The following is a 17598-nucleotide window of genomic DNA, read 5'->3' as shown; positions in this document are numbered from 1 at the left end:
CGGTGTTGTCTTGGCTCTGTTGAACCCTCTCTTCTATTCCTTGCAATTAATAATATTCAAGCCATGGGTATAGATGTTTGAGTCCTTATCTTTGAAGGTATAGCAGAGTAGAAACTAGAGCTTGAAGTGCCAAAGTACAAGTAAAAATTTACACCTAAACTTTATTTGCAAATATGGTTGACAAGGGAAAAGAGATTGAAATGAATGTTGATATCTTTGATTTTGCTAATGAAAGAGCAAGTAATGATGCCCCTATGCTTGTGAACTATCTTGTTTCTAGGCTTTAACAAGCCCTCGGCAATCCATCCTTCCAAAGTGAAGTGCTACAACAATTGTGCACCCATGGTATTCTCCAAACTCCCCACCAAGAAGAGAGAGTACCTAGGAAAGCTTCTGGTGAGACTTCCAAAAGAGGACTCTCTCCAATAAGGGAAGAAGAGGAGGATTTGTACGAAGGGCTCAAAAACTTACTACTCGATGAGGTATCTCCCTCCCAAAGGAGAAACCAAGTTTCAACGGTAGAGCCCCCACCAAAAGAATGAGGAAGAATCGAGTCTCCTGCCACCTCGGCGGAGATGTCTCCACAAAGACGGTGGGAAAAATGCTCTCCAACACTCCCTAAACAGAGAAGACCATCTCATACTTCTTTACACTATACTTCAAAGAGAGAAGAGAGAAAACAAGAGAAGAAAAAGGCGAGAAGGAGGTCATCCTCTTCTCCATCTTCCTCATCCTTTTCCTCTTCTGAAGAAAGTGATGGTGCAGAAAAGGAGGAGCAAGGGAAGAAAAAACCGAGAAAGAGGTCACCCTCTTCTCCATCCTCCTCATCATCTTCCTCTTCTGAAGAAAGTGATGGTGCGGCTCTTGAAACGACCCAAGAGAAGAGGCCATAGGAAATCCTATGCCACCTAGAAAAGGTCGTCCAAGATCAAAAGTTCAAAGAGGGAGGAAACAACGTCTCTTTTCTTACCTACGATGGCACCTTTGGTGCTACGCATGAAGTCTTGGCCTTTATCCAACAATTCAATGTGGTGTTTGGAGATGAGGGCTTCACGGAGTCCTCTAAGCTACATCATGTAGCTATGCATTTTCAAAAGTCCACCAGCCAATGGGTGGTTTTGCCTATGAGCAAATGGTGAAGCTCCACGAATATGGAAAGCTTTAAGAGCTTCCATCATGAAGCAGTTTCTGGCTAGCGATGCCAAAGACAAAGTACTCACCGAATGGCGAAGCTTGAAGCTCTCTCCCTATGAATCTATTCATAAATATGTAGACAAGTGTTGGGATTTACATCTCAAAGCCACTGTCTACAAAAAGATGGATTTTGGAGAACAAAAACAACAATTTTGTGCGGGTTTATCTGAGGATATGGATGATTATGTTAACCCCCAAAGGCCATGCACCATATCTACGGTCATACATCATACCATGGTGGCTTCAAGAATCAACTTCCAACAAGGGGCTAAGAGAAATCGTAAGCGGATAGAAAACAAGGACCGTAATGAGCCTAAGGGGAAGGACAACGTCCAAAAGTCTCCAAAGGCAACACCAACAACAACAAAGCTGAGGAGAAGGGATCTTATACATGCAAAAATAAACTCTCTCCTAGAGAGCTAGAGCATTATCAAAAAGATAGCCATTGTTTCAATTGCGGGGAACAAGGGCATGCCTATCGTGCTTGCCCCCACAAGAATACACATAATGAGCCTCCTAGAGCTACCTTGGTCAAAATTCAAGAAGAGAATGCTCATCACAAAGGATTTCCTCTATGTCATGCTTGGGGAAAGGTAATAGAACATGATGCTTTCATTCTCTTTGACCCTTGGTTCTACTCACAATTTCATATCCACAGAGTTGGCCACCAAGCTAGGCACCCAAGCCTATGAGATGGGAGATGTCCTACCTACCGATGGTGATTTCAAAGGGCAAGAAGCCTCAATCACTCCCTTAATTGGGAAATTGAGGCTCCATGTGCAAAGCTATGTGGACAAGGAGGATTTCTTCATCTCTCCTCTCAAACATGAGGATGTAATCCTAGGGGCACCATGGTTTGATCACATGGCTGCCAATGTTAAATTCCCTAAAAGATAAATCTACTTTAGGTACAGGGAAAAAGATATGTACATGGATGCTAAGGAGTTGGGTAACACCATACCCATTGTACATAAACAATCGTTCAATAAGTCAATAAAGAGCTCTATTTCCGTGTACATGATTTTTGTTAAAGATTCTCAAAATGAACCTAATGTTTTAGCAAAAGAAGATATAAACTATCAAAAGGAATTAGAGTTATCCAATTTCCTCAAGGGATTCCAAGATGTTTTTATTGACGACATCCCTTGTGAGCTACCTCCCAAACGAGGGGATGACGACCATGCAATTGAACTTCTTCTTGGAAGCTCACCGCCTAATAAACCTCTTTATTTGATTTCTCAAGCTCAACAAGAGGAGATTATGCGGCAAGTGCATGAGTTGGTTGATAAAGGCATGGTTAGGCCTAGCTCGTCTCCATTTTGTTCACCAGGTGTTATTAGTGCAAAATAAAGATGGCACATATCGTATGTGTGTCGACTATAGAGCACTAAATAGGATCACTATCAAGAATAGGTTTCATGTTCCACGGGTAGATGTCCTATTGATAAGCTACACGGGTCGACCTACTTCAGTAGGATTGACCTAAAAAGTGGTTGCCATCAAATAAGAATAGTTGATCAAGACATTGTAAAGGCCGCATTTCGCACTACGTTTGGTCTTTACGAGTACATTGTCACGCCTTTTGGCTTGACCAATGCACCAACCACATTTAACCGCCTAATGGAGAAGCTATTTAGGCCTCACCAAACCTTTACTAGAGTGTTCTTTGATGATATAATAATCTACTCTAATTCATTAGACGAACATAAGCAACATCTCCATGTAATATTTCAAGTTTTACGAAAGAATAAGCTTTATATAAATCGAAAGAAAAGTGAATTTTTCTTACAAGAGATTCAGCATTTAGGTCACATTATCTCTCAAGATGGCATCCAAATGGATCCATCAAAGTTAGAGGTAATAAAAGCATGGCCTAATCCAAGGAATTTGCATGAACTAAGAAGCTTTATAGGTATGTGTGCATACTCCCGAGAGATTCACTCTATATACAAAATGGGACGCCACCTGTGAGCGGATAACTTTGATAAAACCCCTGTATACGATTCATATTATGGAATATGAGCCCCCTTTCTATGCTTATACGACAATCAATGAAGAAAACTATCATACCCCTATCTTATATATAAAATTTAGGTCTCACGTGATCTAACTGAGTAAAACTAGTCAAAGAGTGTGTAGCATAGTGACTGGCAACGTACTAAGGAACCACTTCTATTGATAACTAGATGTACCCTCAATGTGTCTTAGTTTGACTTTTAAACTATGTGCTTGATAAGCTTGCACTGTGGATACTCGTCTAATTCTGACCCATCCAAAACTAGTGTAAATCAACCTTTGACCTGCTCCAAATAAGCCCTTACCTATGATCAGTTGGATGAAAATTTGACGTGTGACCTAATAAAAAACTTCCCCAAAATTCATCCAAGTTCTAGTGCACACTGGGGACCAATCGTTACAAGTAATCAACCCGGGTCAGTTCCACAACCCCCCCCCCCCCCCACCATAAATATGATAACCCCCTCCCTTATTTTTAAGCTTAGGAGATAAATTATTGGGGGCCTGCCTCTAACTTATACGCTTATGTAACTTGTAAAAGAACCCCTCTCCCCTGCACTTACGCAGTTCGATAAGTTCTCCATGGTGAATCCCCGCGTGCATACTATAGACGCTTCATAGAAAATTTCTCACAAATCGCGGGACCATTACATGACCTAACAAAGAAAAATGTTAGGTATGTATGGTCCACCAAGGAGAACAATGCTTTCAAAAAGCTCAAAGAGAAGCTTATCTCTCAACATGTGATTACACTAGCGGATCTCTCAAAGCCATTTGAGGTCCAATGCAATGCCTGTGGTGATTGCCTTGGAGCTATTTTTCTCCAAGAAGGGCACACCATAGCCTATGAAAGTCAAAGGATTGACCATGTTGAGAAATCTCTAGCTATATGTGAGAAGGAACTCTTAGCAGTTCTACATGCTCTAGACTCGTGGAAGCACTATTTATTGGGGACTCCTTTCATTCTACGAATAGATCACCAAAGCCTTAAGTACTTCATGATGCAGACCAAGCTCTCTGACAAACAAATGAGGTGGGTAAATTTCCTTTCACAATTTCGTTTTCATATTGCTCACATCGTTGGCAAGCATAATCAAGTGGCCGATGCACTCTCAAGATGACAGAGAGTGAATGCGGTATCCATAGCAACTCACAATGGTCTATCTTCTATGATAGATGAGTATGCTATTGATCCCAATTTTAGAGATGTGATTTCAGCCCTTGCACGAGGGAAGAAGAAAGAACCATTTATCCTACAAAATGCGTATCTTTTCTATGGAAATAGACTATGCATTACTAACAAACTACGTGAAAAAGTAATTAACTAACTACGTGAGAAAGTAATGTATGAATCTCATGCTCCTCCTTATGCGGGGCATAGAGGGATTCAATCTACCCTAAAAGGGATAGAAACATACTTCTATTGGCCTGCCATGAAAGCAAACATACAAGAGTATGTTTTAAAATGTGTGGTATGCCAAAAGACAAAGTTTGATAGAGGGAAGCAACCTGGATTGCTTCAACCTTTGCCAATCCCTAATTCACCATGGGAGAGCATATCCATGGATTTTATATTTGGATTGCCCAAGTCTATCTATCCATGGGAATACAAGAATATGGACGATAGTAGAGAGGTTTAGCAAACAAGCACATTTCATACCTATCAAAAAGACTATCAAGGCCCATCAAATGGCAACCCTCTTTATATCACAAATCTTCAAGTACCATGGTTTGCCAATGTCTATAGTGTCAGATAGAGATCCTAGAATGACTTGTAATTTGTGGAAGGTTCTCTCTGAGAATCTAGGTACAAGGCTAAACTTCTCTTCAGCCTATCACCCGCAAACGGATGGACAAAGTGAAATAGCTAACCTAAAAATTCTTGATCTACTAAAAGCTTATGTCACAAAATTAGATCAAAAGCCCCAATGGGAGAAGTACTTACCTTTAGGGGAGTATGCTTACAATAACACTGTACATGCTTCCACGGGAAAAGCACCTTTTGAGGTGATAGAGGGAAGATCAAAAAGTCCCCTGCTACTCAAGGTACATGGGAAGATCTTTGTTGTAGATGAATATAGCCAAGACCTACAAGAATTTTTCCAAAAGATTAAGGATGCTATATCCATCTCTCAGCAAAGGAAAAAGGCTGCTATTGATAAGTGATAAAGAGGCCTAGACTTTAAACAAAATGACTGGGTCTTGCTTAAGTTTCCCAAGGCTTGATTAAGGCACACGGCAATCAAGAATCCTACGGAACATCAAAAGTACTATGCTAAGTTAGCAAAAAGGTTCTATGGTCCCTTTCAGATTCTTAGGCCAATCAATGAGATGACCTATCAACTCAAGTTTCCCAACCATTGGCTCATACACAATGCTTTTCACGTGAGTCTACTAAAGCCTTACAAAGGAGAGACACCTCAAGAAGCAACCATTGAAGACCCACCAAAGATCAAGGACCAAGAAGAGGTGTTGCAGCCCAAGTCCATTCTCTGACATGAAGACAAGGTATTGAGAGGCGGTAAGACTATCCGACGATATCTTATCAAATTTAAAATTATCCTTTTGAAGATGCTAGATGGATGCAAGGCATACAATTAAAGGATGACCTAAACCTTTTCAATGCTTACAATGATCCCCTAGAGTAAGCAAATGTAAATATGTATAAATGAACAAAGTTTTGTCTTATAAGACTCTCTTTTCTTTATTGTGCACAAATGTTAATAAGTATGCATGCTCAGGATCATGTTTGTGGAGATGACGTCTCCCAAACACCAAGTAGAGTTTGTCACTCTACTATGAAAGATTGATACGGACTAATGTAAAGACATGCTTACGGTAGTTATGGCTCTCAAGCACCAAATGGACTAGTCATCCATTCTGGAATGGTGTCGTAGGGTAAAATAGGAATCCTCTACCCGCTAGCAAATGGACTAATGACTAGGATTTATCTTCTCTACCTCATACTCGAGGACGGCTATGATTTTAAGAGAGAGGTAATGTCATAAAAACTAATATCTAATTCTTCTAAATGATTTTCTCATGCTAAACTGATCATTTAATTTGGTGAGGTACCAGGGGAGTAAAAGCTAGAATATTGGTAAGGCTGCCAAATCGATCTCAGCAAGGATCCAAAGGAGAGAAAGTAGGGGTCCAAATGGGGACAGTATGCAAAAGAGCAATGTCTATCAATGGAGCCTAAAAGACCTAAGGTTTAGCTTCATTAAGACTTCCATGGGCTAAGGTTCCAAAGTTTAATTAGCTAATTCAATGGCCAAAAGTTGAGAAATATTGGATGACCATGGGAAGACCAAAAAGTCTTCCCACATCCCTATGAAGGAGGGGAAAGACCTAAGAGTAGGGGAGGAGAGAGAAACACACACACACACACACACTCCAAAGCTCCCCCTTAACACAAAGGAAATACTGGACACATGGCAGGCTCCTAGCCCAGTTGCCTCCAATCTTCCCTCAAATCCTATTGGATGGCCATAGAGGTGGACCAATGAGAATTAAGCTAGAGTAAAATTAGTCTAATCAATTTAAAAATGCTTGATAAAAGAACCAATACAAATTAAGCTCCCAAGAAGACTATTGGACAGTCTACCAAGGGGTCCAATGAGCATCAAGCAGCCCAATGGCTTGCCTGATTCCTATTGGCCAGAAGACTAAAAGGTATAATGAGAGTTTAATAAATTATTTTAATTACCTAAATCTCTCACAAAAGGGACACATGTCACAAGGCTATCAATTATGCTTCTAATTTGTGATTGGCTAAGCTCTGCAGGGGCCAATGGGGAGCCAGAAAGAGTAATTGGCAAGAGGGGTCGACCAAGAAGAGAGAGGGGGATGCACTTTTTACCAACGCATTGCTACACACAGACCCACACACACACAACTCATGTGTGCAAGAAGAACTCCACCTCCTTCTCCAAGCATTGAGAAGTAGAGGCCTACACCAACAACTCTTGGCTATGGAATGCAAATCCAACCAAGAGCCAAGCTTCAATGGCATGCTCATCTCCTCTACCATGCTAATTACTAAGCTAAGCTATGCTCTAAGAGTGATTATGTGAGGAGAATACTTCTTTCTTGTAAGATACACCTTCTTCCTCTCAATCTTTCCTCATTCCCTGCTAGCTCTCACCATTTTTGAAGGTGTGTGAGGTCTTGGGACTGAGGCTAGGGACATTAGGTGTGTTTTTCAAGCATAATTTGGTGCATAAAGCTTCCATCTTCATTGCACCAACGAGTTTTGTCAAGGAACACAAAGATTGTATTGTAAAATTTGAAAAACTTTACAGATTTTAAAAGAAAAGGATACATTATATTCTTAACAAAATTCACAGATAAGGGGTTTTACAAACATGTCTTGAACGCACGTGATCTGTAAAGTTTTTCAAATTTGAAAAAAATTACAGATTTGAAAAGAAAAGGGTACATTATATTCTTAACAAAATTCACAAATAAGGGGTTTTACAAACATGTCTTGAACGCACGTGATATGGTAGTTTTACACATAGTGAACCTCCCAAGAATATCCTACCCAGGGATTATGACACCAATAAGATATATTTCCAGAAGATACGTGTATATGTATACTCCAAACAATGTAGCATTCAGACTCTACATATTTATCTAAGCCATTCAATTATGCTAAGAGGTAAGAGCGAAGAGAGGTGAAATTGTGTATACATCAGCTTCATTATGCTTCCACCAAATTTCTCTAAGATACAGGCATAAGGTAGCCCCCCATAAGACAAAATAAGCATTAGCTATCTTAGTAGCTCATGTGTAAGTGTGTGTAGCTCGGTGAAACACTCATAGCCAACAGGAGTGACCAAGTGTGTGTGTGTGTGTGTGTGTGTGTGTGTGGGTGTGGGTGTGGGTGTACCTGGTCGCTAAAAAAAGATGGAGAGAGAGAGAGAGAGAGCTCGTGGGGGGGCTAAAGCCAGATGTCAGTGGTACTAGGACATGAGGTTGTAATGGGGGAGAACGTGTGTGCGGGGGGGGGGAGGCACCTTCACTATGCAAGAGCTTTCTTTGCTCAGAGCGTCGTGAGAGAGAAAAGGGCACCCAAAACAAATTTGGGTTTGTTTGTGAAGTTTTGGATATCGCTTAAGCGGTGCCGTACAGTTTGCACGGCAAATTTATTGGCGTTGCTTAAGCGATGAACGAGTGCCACTTAAGCGATGCTTGCTAATTTTCCAAGCGTTGATACTTACAAAACGGACTAGTAGTGTAATGAAGATGATGTCATGTTTACCTCTAGTGTTTCTCTTGCTTTTATGTCTCATAGAGATGCCACTTGCCCTCCATGGTTGCTTGATGAGTATGCAACATTCCACGTCACATCATGTCATGAGTCCTTTAGCACTTTTCCTGGTGGGAGCCTTGGTCGTGGTGCATCTAGCTGACGGATCAACATATGACATAGAAGGTGTAGGAGATGTATGTTTCTCATTACCCATTGATGTATCTTATATTCTATGACATCTACGTTATGTTTCTAAGATTGGAAGGAATTTGATCTCGGTGAGACAATTGAGAGATAGTGAATGTCAAGTATTGCTTAGAGAGCACTTCCTTCATATGCATTGCGGTTTGCTAGTCATTGTGAGAGGAGCCATGATTGGCTTGGTCTACCCTATGTATGTATTTGAGGTGTGAGACGACATAGTCTCGATTACATTATAGCCATGTCAGCAAGAGACTAGACAAATATCTTTCACGAGTGAGATCCAGAGTGGTGTGCATGACATGTCTGTAGAAGCAAAGTTAGACGGACATGCTTTAACAAGACACAGAAGATTGGTCCTCTTAGAACAAAGATGCCTCCTCCCATGGAGATTAACGATATGGAGTTCTTTGACATGCTCATGCTAAAGGCTGATATGTTGATGCTAGGATATGTGAATACAATCCCTATGGACGATGACGGAGTCACAACTACCCTAGAGTCAAGGTTGACACGTCCATGGACGACTAGTTCTGGTGGTGATAGAGTGAGAGTTGAGATACCTACTACGGGTAGATTGGTAGAGGTCACTACACATGGCATTGATGCAATTGGCAAGAATGTGCTGGCAGAGATTATGCATTTATCATTAGCCTTTGAGACTCTCATGTACAACCTCTTAGTGTTGAGACCCGATATAGCAGCTGCAGTGGGAGCATTTATAGTTGGGGTTGTCAATTGAGCAATGACTGACACTAACATGATGCATCATGAAGTGGTGTAGGTCATTATAGGATACATGTAGAATATTCATGTTGATTTTAGGAGGGATATACGCTTTCGTACACCGCTAGAATCAACATATACAACGATATGCATCGACTACAAGAGAGCCAATGGATATAGGTTCATAGGAGATTCCTCCCTATACCTCTTGTACATAGTACTAGATCCTATAATAATACCATTTATCAGAACATTTCCCTTTGATTGGGAGATTGTTTGGGTAAAGGTGGTGTGCCTCTTACCCCGGTCAGATGCACCAGAGGCGTTCAATTGCCCATCACTAGTACATACCTTACTCTTTAATAGATAGAAGAATAAGGTGCTCTCTCTCACACACATTGTGGTGAGTTTCTCCACCCACATCTCTCTCTCTCTCTCTCTCTCTCTCTCTCTCTCTCTCTCTCTCTCTCTCTCTCTCTCTCTCTCTCCCCGCACACGCACCACATTCGCGCACTCTTTATTAAGTCGCTTCGAGACACATGAATTGGAAAAATAGTTAATGAAATACATGAACAAATCATTTATTTGGCCTAGTTCTAGTCTGTGGGCATCACCAATTCTTCTGGTAAATAATAAAGACGGATATATGAGGATGTGCATATACTATAGGGCTCCTAATCAAATAATGATTAAATAAAATCTTTCGATGTTGCATATAGATGAGTTGTTTGATCAATTCTTTGGGTCAAAGTATTTTTCAAAGATAGACATGAGATCTAGTTACCATCAGGTAAGAATTAGACTAGAATATATTGTGAAGACAACATTTAGGACCCGTGGACATTTTGTATTTTTGGTCAATGGTTATGCCATTTTGGCTAACCAATGCACTTGATGCTCATTGACATTGTTTTACTTTGGTAATTAGTAGTAGTTTTCTAGATGATACACTCGTCTATATTCAATCTTAAAAAGAACACTTAGAACATCTATGTCTAGTGTTTGAGTTATTGAGAAAGCATTAGCTTATTTACGAAAGAAAGAAAATATGAGTTCTTTGAAACCAAGATTCATTATCTTGGTCACAGTATATCTGCAAAGGGAACACAGATGGAGCTTGAGAAAGTGTCTTGGAAGATATTCTTAGGTGGCCAAGAGCGAGAAATATCAAAGAACTGCATTTTTTCTTGATATGTTGGGGTTCTTCTACCACCTAAACCCTAAGGACTACACAAAGATTGCAGTCTTGTTGATAGATCAATTGAGATTAAAAAGTAAAAGTATAAGTTGGGAGGAAGTCCAATAGAAAAGCTTTGAAAAGCTTAAGGAGACTATAACAGTTGCACCTATATTGACTATAGGTGATCCAAATTACCATTTGTCTTGAAGATAGACACAAGTGATGAGGACATTGAAGTCGTACTTATGCAAAGGGGATGCCTAATTGCATTTGAGAGTAAAAGATTATATTGTGTTCATCATAACTACTCTGCCTATGAGCGAAATTTACTAGCGATATTACATGCACTTAAAACGTGGATACACTATTCAAATAGTGCCACTTTTGAGGTCTGCATAGACCATGAAAGTATAAAATTGCTTTCAAGTCAGAATGAAATGAAGGGAAGAAAAGCTCGGTTGGAAAAGATCCTACAAAAATTGAACCTTCAAATACATTACCAAAGAGGTAAATTTAATGTAGTGTGATGGATGCACTTAGTCGCGTGCCACAATTAGTAAATAAAGATTCACGGTCTTCAAGAATAAGTTCTTGGAGTCATGTCGTGGCTGATATAAGCACGATCCATCTTTTATAGAGGTTTGATACGCTGTATACGATTGCACCATGTCAAAGACATGACCACCTTCCTCGTCGTCATGTAGTGCTAGTCCAAAGAGACTGGTGATAGGTGCGACAGATAGGGAAGAGAGAGTTAGTTCAGAGAGACTGACTGATACTTTTGGGTATAGTTTGGATCAAGAGAGCTCTGAAATAGACCCTTCATCCTCTTTGACAGCTACAAATTCAAAGGGGGGTGATAAACTTTATTAGGGAGAGAAGTATGCAAACTACTCTATTGACAATGGGTACTTGCTCTATAAGGGTAGAGTGTGCATACCAACTATTGGTAAATTTTGAGTTCTTATTGTTATGAAAGTCATGATAGTCCAAGTGCAAGTCATCCTGGAATTCAAAAGACCTATGCACTAGCTAAAAGAAAATTTTATTGGCTTAGTTTATTTAGGGACATCCAAACTTATGTGATGCAATACAATAGGTGTCAGGTCAATAAACATGAAATTCTCAAGGTTTGGGGAGTGACTCCATCCTTCGGAGATTCCTCATGGGAAATGGGAAAGCATTTCCATGGATTTTTGTGAGAACGCTAGGTGCGTAAGCTATGCGCGGTGCATGTGGAGTGCGAGGGAGGAGGAGAGTAGAAGACAGATTCTGTGGGTGGAGTAAGCCTCTAAGAATTCTGGTAAGGAGCTCCTTACTCTTTGTGTATATGAAGAATAAGGATGTACATTGAGAAGTTCGACATCAAACGTCCGGCCCCGAATAAGCAACAAGCCTCTAAGAATTCTGGTGAGGAGCTCTTTATTCTTTGTGTATATGAAGAATAAAGATGTACACTGAGAAGTCGAACATCAAACGTCCGGCTCCGGAAAAAGGCACAACGCCTTTACCCCAACAAACTCCCACTTAAAGCTGATGTGCCGATAAGTGAGTGCTATTAGTATGTACAAGAAAACAGGTGAGAAAATCTCTCAGCCTACGTTTATGGGCTCTCTCAGTCGACCTACATGCACTTATATATCAACTCCAAGGATAGGTACAATACTCCATACATATCCTATTTGCATTTTAATGAAAAAAATAATTGAGTGGAGCCTTCTAAGTTTTTTATTCTTGTACAAATTTGGCCAAATGGAATGAGAAAGTGAACTAAGTCCATAATCTTTCAATTAAAAACCCTCTTCATTGAATGGAGAAGAAGAAAAAGAAGACGGACAAGAAGAGCAAGAGGATCGAGAAGATGAGAAGGAAGACGAAAGTTGTTTAATGCCATATGAACAATACCAAGGGACCTCAAAGACCCATCTGACGGGTCTTAGATTCAAGTTCTATTACTCATGAAAGAGCTCAGATCAACAATCTACCGCACTCGAGTGATGTAAATGTTACACACATGCATGTGCTCACAAAGAAACACACACACACACACACTTAAGGAGTAAACGTTTTGAATCAAAATAAAAAATTGTGAGTAGTTTCATATGCCTTTCAATTCAAGATCAACATTGAGGGTTGTAACTATTAATTCCCAAAAAATAACACACTTCTTTTATTGATCCACCTTACTTTATCTTCACAAAAGAAGGTTGGAAGAAGACCATAGAAGGCTCAAACAACAAGAAAGATCATGATTCCTTAGAACAACAATGGTGAGAGTTCTACTTTGGATCAAGTTCACTACAACCATTGTCCACTACTTGCAAGAAAATATGTCGATAATATGACCAATCTCGATCAGCCATGTTGAGCGCACTTATGTGAGTTTTGTGTGTGTGAGAGAGAGAGAGAGAGTCACACCTCCACACATACAAAAACACACCCATGCGCGTGGGTAAACGACAACCAAAGGAGCCTCCCCCCCCCCCCCCACACACACACACACACACACACACAAAAGAGGATTACCCAAAACTTCCCCACTAGGTTGGGTGTTGAGACAAACCCAGTGTACTTATACATTGATGCAATTGGGGCACTTGATGAGGCCGGTGGCACTACAATGGCGACATACCACATCGTCGTCGCCCTCCTTTCGGGCTAGCTTGCGCTTGCCCTTGCAGGCGGGGCAGATCAAGAACTTGCCGCCCCTGCAGATGCAGGGTGCATCAGGCTTCAGCTCTTGCGCCAGCGACTCCGCCACAAGCGCCCTCAGCACGCCTTTCTTGTACATTTGCATGATATCATCCAACCCTGTGATGTACCTCCCTTTCACACATACCGTCGGCACAAGCGCGCTCTCTGTATTCAGTGCCCTCCTCAGCTCCTGCTCATACTCGGCATGCTGCGAGATGATCCTCTCCTCAAACGTAGTACCCACCATGGATTTAAGCACCGCCCTTGCCGCATTACTGTCTTCAAACGCTTGCACATCCTCCTTCGAGCTTGTCGAGTAGAGCACAACTCTCACCTTCGGAGCTGCTGCTCCTTTTTCAAACTCCAAGCTACTTGATCTGTTGTTGACAGAGAAATTTCTCATCTCTGATGGCTCCTTGCTCCGATTCCCCACTGTGAAGGAATGCCGGAGGCTGCGAACACGGCCCTGTTGGGATAATTCTCTAGCTTGGCTAAGCCCCACATATGGCATTTTCTTTGCCACCACATGATGACTTGGAGCTTTATGATTGGCACCTACATCCACATTGCTTCCGACATAGCTGCGCATGTTATGAGAGCTGACAGGCACCTTGCTGGTTTGCCCTAGTACCTTGGATGCGCGCACAAGCTGTGGATGGCTGGCTTGATGTGGAGGTAGCTTCGATTGAGCTTTTATATGGCCAGGTACTTCAAGTGATGCTCGGTGCTCGTGCCTTTGTTTCAACCTGTGCGCATCCTCTTGGAAACACTTCTTGAGGCTCACAGGTTCTGAAAAGGATGGAGTCGATGGAGAGCTTACCGATTCCCTGGCTTCCCAAGGAAGCTGATTTGATGAGAAGCTGGATGCATCTTTATCAAAGCCCAGCTTCAGCCCTTTGTTATAATATGCATTCATGGCATCTTTTTGACCAAAGATTCTTCTCATCTCCTTCTTTGGAGATGTTTCAAACGACAGAGATCTCTGTAGGTGCTCGGCTAAGGTCTCTTGTGTAGGTCCCGCAAGCTTAACATTCGACAGGTCTGATGTGTGTAAGGTGAGACCACCTACAGATGCGTGTTTGCTTCTGGCCTTTCCATACGTTGGAAGATCTCTACTTGAACCTTGGGCGGGGCCTACAAAGGAGCGTCCAGGGATGCTATGTGTCTGGAAAGAAGACAGACATTGAGCTACTTCGACCTTCACATCAGAGGGCTCTAATGCGAATGAATCTGGTGAAAACTTTGCCGATGTTGCTACTTGCTTTGACGAGGATGCGATTGAATGTAGAGGGTCCTCCTCCTCATCATCATCAAGATCTCTCATGAGCTCCCATACATCAATAGTTTCTGGTTCCTCCCCATTTCCATCCATGGATGTTGATCTTTGTGTACTCAAGATAGCATGGTTACTTGTTTAGCAGGGCTAGCAAGGACTGAATATGCATTGGCATATACAAGCGTTCCTGGTACAAGCAATGAAAATGGAGATCTCAAGTCATCTCAAAATTGGAATGGGCTGGAAGACAAGCATGCAACTCAAATGCCAATAGAGGCAAAGGGACATTAAGCAACGACTATTACCCAGTGTTTCAGCTAGTTCTAGCAAAGGACTAAAACAAGCTTTTGGTTGCCTAGGACATGATCCACGAGGAGTATCCGGGACAAGAACGATCGAGGCATACTGAAAATGCATGATCTTTGAATGGGTCATTGTGCACTGTCCGAAACTACTGCTGAAAATGTCTCTTAAGCAAATCATTTGTTACTCCAAGCTCAGATTGCTTGATTGCTTTCATTTACAGTTTGCAGGTCCTTAAATTGAAGCCAGTGCAAAAACCCAGTTTGCTGTGAGAGCTCTATGTGACAGACAGAACCCACTCTGGACATGTTGTTTTAAAAGAAGCTGGATCCTTCAGCGGGCATCATTGTAACCGAGTAACATGCAAAGTAGGAGAACTCACCAGCCTTAACACAAGCTCGACTCTTGTGATTGCCCACGACAAAGCTGTAAGACGGATTGCGAGAGATCGGCAGCTGCGACAGATCCAAAGGTTGCTCGATTAAGCAACTAAGTATCCATTAGCAGGGTAATCATCATTACACCTTCACCTGTGGCAAAGACCAATAGTGGTAGAGATAGTCCAAAAGACTCACCTGTATGAGCAAGCTGTCTCCAGCCCTTGCTTGGGATCACATCATGGAAGGATGAGAGCTAGTGCGCCAAGAGTGGATGGAGCTCACAGTTCCGACATCAAGTGTGGTAAGCTGGTCTGCAAGGGGCAAACGCAAGCTTGAGGAGAGGTTATAAGGCCAAAGGGAGAAGTTAGAAAATGGCAAGGGAGAGCAAGGCAGGAGCCAACAAAAATCATGGCAGGACAAGCCCATGTGAGGCCCAACTCAGGAGCTTCCAAGCAGAAACAGGAAGCAAGCAAAAGGAAGAAACCCTGTGGAGTGTGAATGACAAAGAAATATAAACAAGAGGGGAATGATGATGACTCGATGAGTGCAATGAGGGCTTATGATGAGACAAGATCAAGTGGCTGTAACACACATACACGCCCTTAATAAAGGTACATTCTCTTACATTCTCTCTCTCTCTCTCTCTCTCTATGTGCGAGAGAGAGTGGTGTGTGTGTGAGAGTAATAATAGGCCCAGGTTGAAGTTATATCTGCACACAGCAATGAAAAGGCTTTTGCTCTTTTTTTGGGGTGTCAAATTTCGAGCAAAGAGGAAATGGGATGACCCTTGTCTCACGTGGTCACCCTTTAATGGTGTGGTTTGGATTCCTCTCCATTTCCCTCTACGTGGCCCCTCCCCTTGGGCCTCCCGAGTCCCAGCTTATCGTGTTGTCCGAGTTCCCCCCTATTCCTTTGTTCCTTCATTTTACCCGTTTTTGCTTGGGTAGAATAAAAATTCCATTAGTTGGAATATACCACCCCCAATCCCGCGAGTGTATCTTGCACAAGGCATGGGCTATGAGATCTACAATGGGATGAATGAACACCATAGACCTTGAGCTAAAGTAACCTCGAATACTAGCAAAGTATTTTCGGTGAAAGAGTAATCTCTCATAGCTGAGATTACTTCGATGGCCGAGACTACTTCGTCCCCTTGCCATACCACGTCAGCTGCGAATGCCTTCTTGAAATGTAGGCAAATTTAGGCAAGCATCTCATGGGACAAAAGTACCAAGACTACTTTCGCAACAAAATCTACAACTCTCGACTGTCGTCATAACCTTGGGTGGATAGGGGCCCTTGATCCCATCTTTTCATGCCCGTGTGAATTATCGTTAAGGCCTACAACTCTTGACTCTCGTCATAGCCTTGGGTGGATAGGGGTCCTTGATTCCATCTGTCCATGCCCGTGTGAATAATCGCTAAGGCCCCCCAATCTTGTGTTTGTCTCCACCCTCTACACCCCTCGACTATATGTGACACTAGGAAAGCGAAGGGATCAATGACGGGGATTTAATCCACCGTTGATGGCATTTGGTCGATTAAAAAAATTAGGGTTCCTGCATGTCGCGACACCCATTGAACCCACAACCTCCCACTCCACAGAGCAACGCTTAACCAACCGAGCTAGCATGTATCGTTGCAAAGCATGCGGGGCTGTATATATAAAAACCTGTCTCCCCTACTGCGGAGATTTGACGATCCAAATCACACGCGCCCCATCGATTCCACGCTCATCGTCGATCCCTTGACGTTGACCTTGTGTCACTTATTGACGAGGCTCTGCACCCACCTCGCCACCATCTCCTTTGCATCCACTACCTTGTCTATCTCCTTTGCGCACACCCAACACCCATCTCTCCCGTAATATATGAGCTTATGTTTGCCCCCATTCTATACGTATATTATTGTCTAAGAAATAATGGAAGTTGAGCATGTCCACGTGTCACTCTCTTGTCATGCCGTGGAGATACGTGTTTTGATGCAAAGAGAGGGGGACTTACTCTCAACACTAAATATCACGGGGTATTGAATGAAGTGCAAGCGGTGGGATAGATGACGTTGAAGTGGGGCACATTTTTTGTGAAATATCCGAACATCGCGTGTGATCTGTCCATGCTTGCTTTTTATTTGTGTGTGTTTACTTTTCCCTTGCCTTTCTTGCCCGACTTTACTTTATGAGGGAGTGAAGTGGCTTGGGAGACAAGGAATCCCACACGGGCACATGGGTAGAGCATTGGGATGCCAAGCGAAAGGGCTCAAGTTTGAAACTTGGATGCGAGTGTGGGACAACTCACTGAAGTTTTCTTCGGCCATTGCTCTTTCTCAATATATGCACAAAAAGTCATGCATCGTTGATCCCATCGCCTTT

At 42.2% G+C, this 17598-nt stretch overlaps 1 protein-coding gene across 4 annotated transcripts; it reads right to left on the bottom strand.

Moving 5' to 3' along the window:
• Nucleotides 1–12799: 12799 nt before the first annotated feature.
• Nucleotides 12800–15807, bottom strand: LOC147465914 (uncharacterized). Of its 4 annotated transcripts, XM_086522688.1 has the most exons (4): nucleotides 15423–15807; nucleotides 15230–15302; nucleotides 14850–14949; nucleotides 12800–14731 (listed from the first exon to the last, which is right to left on the bottom strand). In XM_086522688.1, the coding sequence occupies exon 4, from the start codon at nucleotides 14638–14640 to the stop codon at nucleotides 13147–13149; it is 1494 nt and encodes a 497-aa protein (XP_086378814.1). In that variant the 5' UTR covers nucleotides 14641–14731; nucleotides 14850–14949; nucleotides 15230–15302; nucleotides 15423–15807; the 3' UTR covers nucleotides 12800–13146. The 4 variants fall into 4 exon arrangements, with proteins under 4 accessions (XP_086378814.1, XP_086378823.1, XP_086378817.1 ...); XM_086522697.1 differs by having other exon boundaries at nucleotides 14850–15336; XM_086522691.1 differs by lacking the exon at nucleotides 14850–14949 and having other exon boundaries at nucleotides 15230–15336; nucleotides 15423–15806.
• Nucleotides 15808–17598: the final 1791 nt, after the last annotated feature.

This window comes from Adiantum capillus-veneris, chromosome 1, assembly GCF_014529385.1.
Source record: "Adiantum capillus-veneris isolate H3 chromosome 1, ASM1452938v2, whole genome shotgun sequence".
In the NCBI taxonomy this organism is placed as follows: domain Eukaryota; kingdom Viridiplantae; phylum Streptophyta; class Polypodiopsida; order Polypodiales; family Pteridaceae; genus Adiantum; species Adiantum capillus-veneris.
The sequence above is the reverse complement of the archived record's forward strand: the minus strand, read 5'-3'. Positions and strand labels throughout refer to the sequence as shown.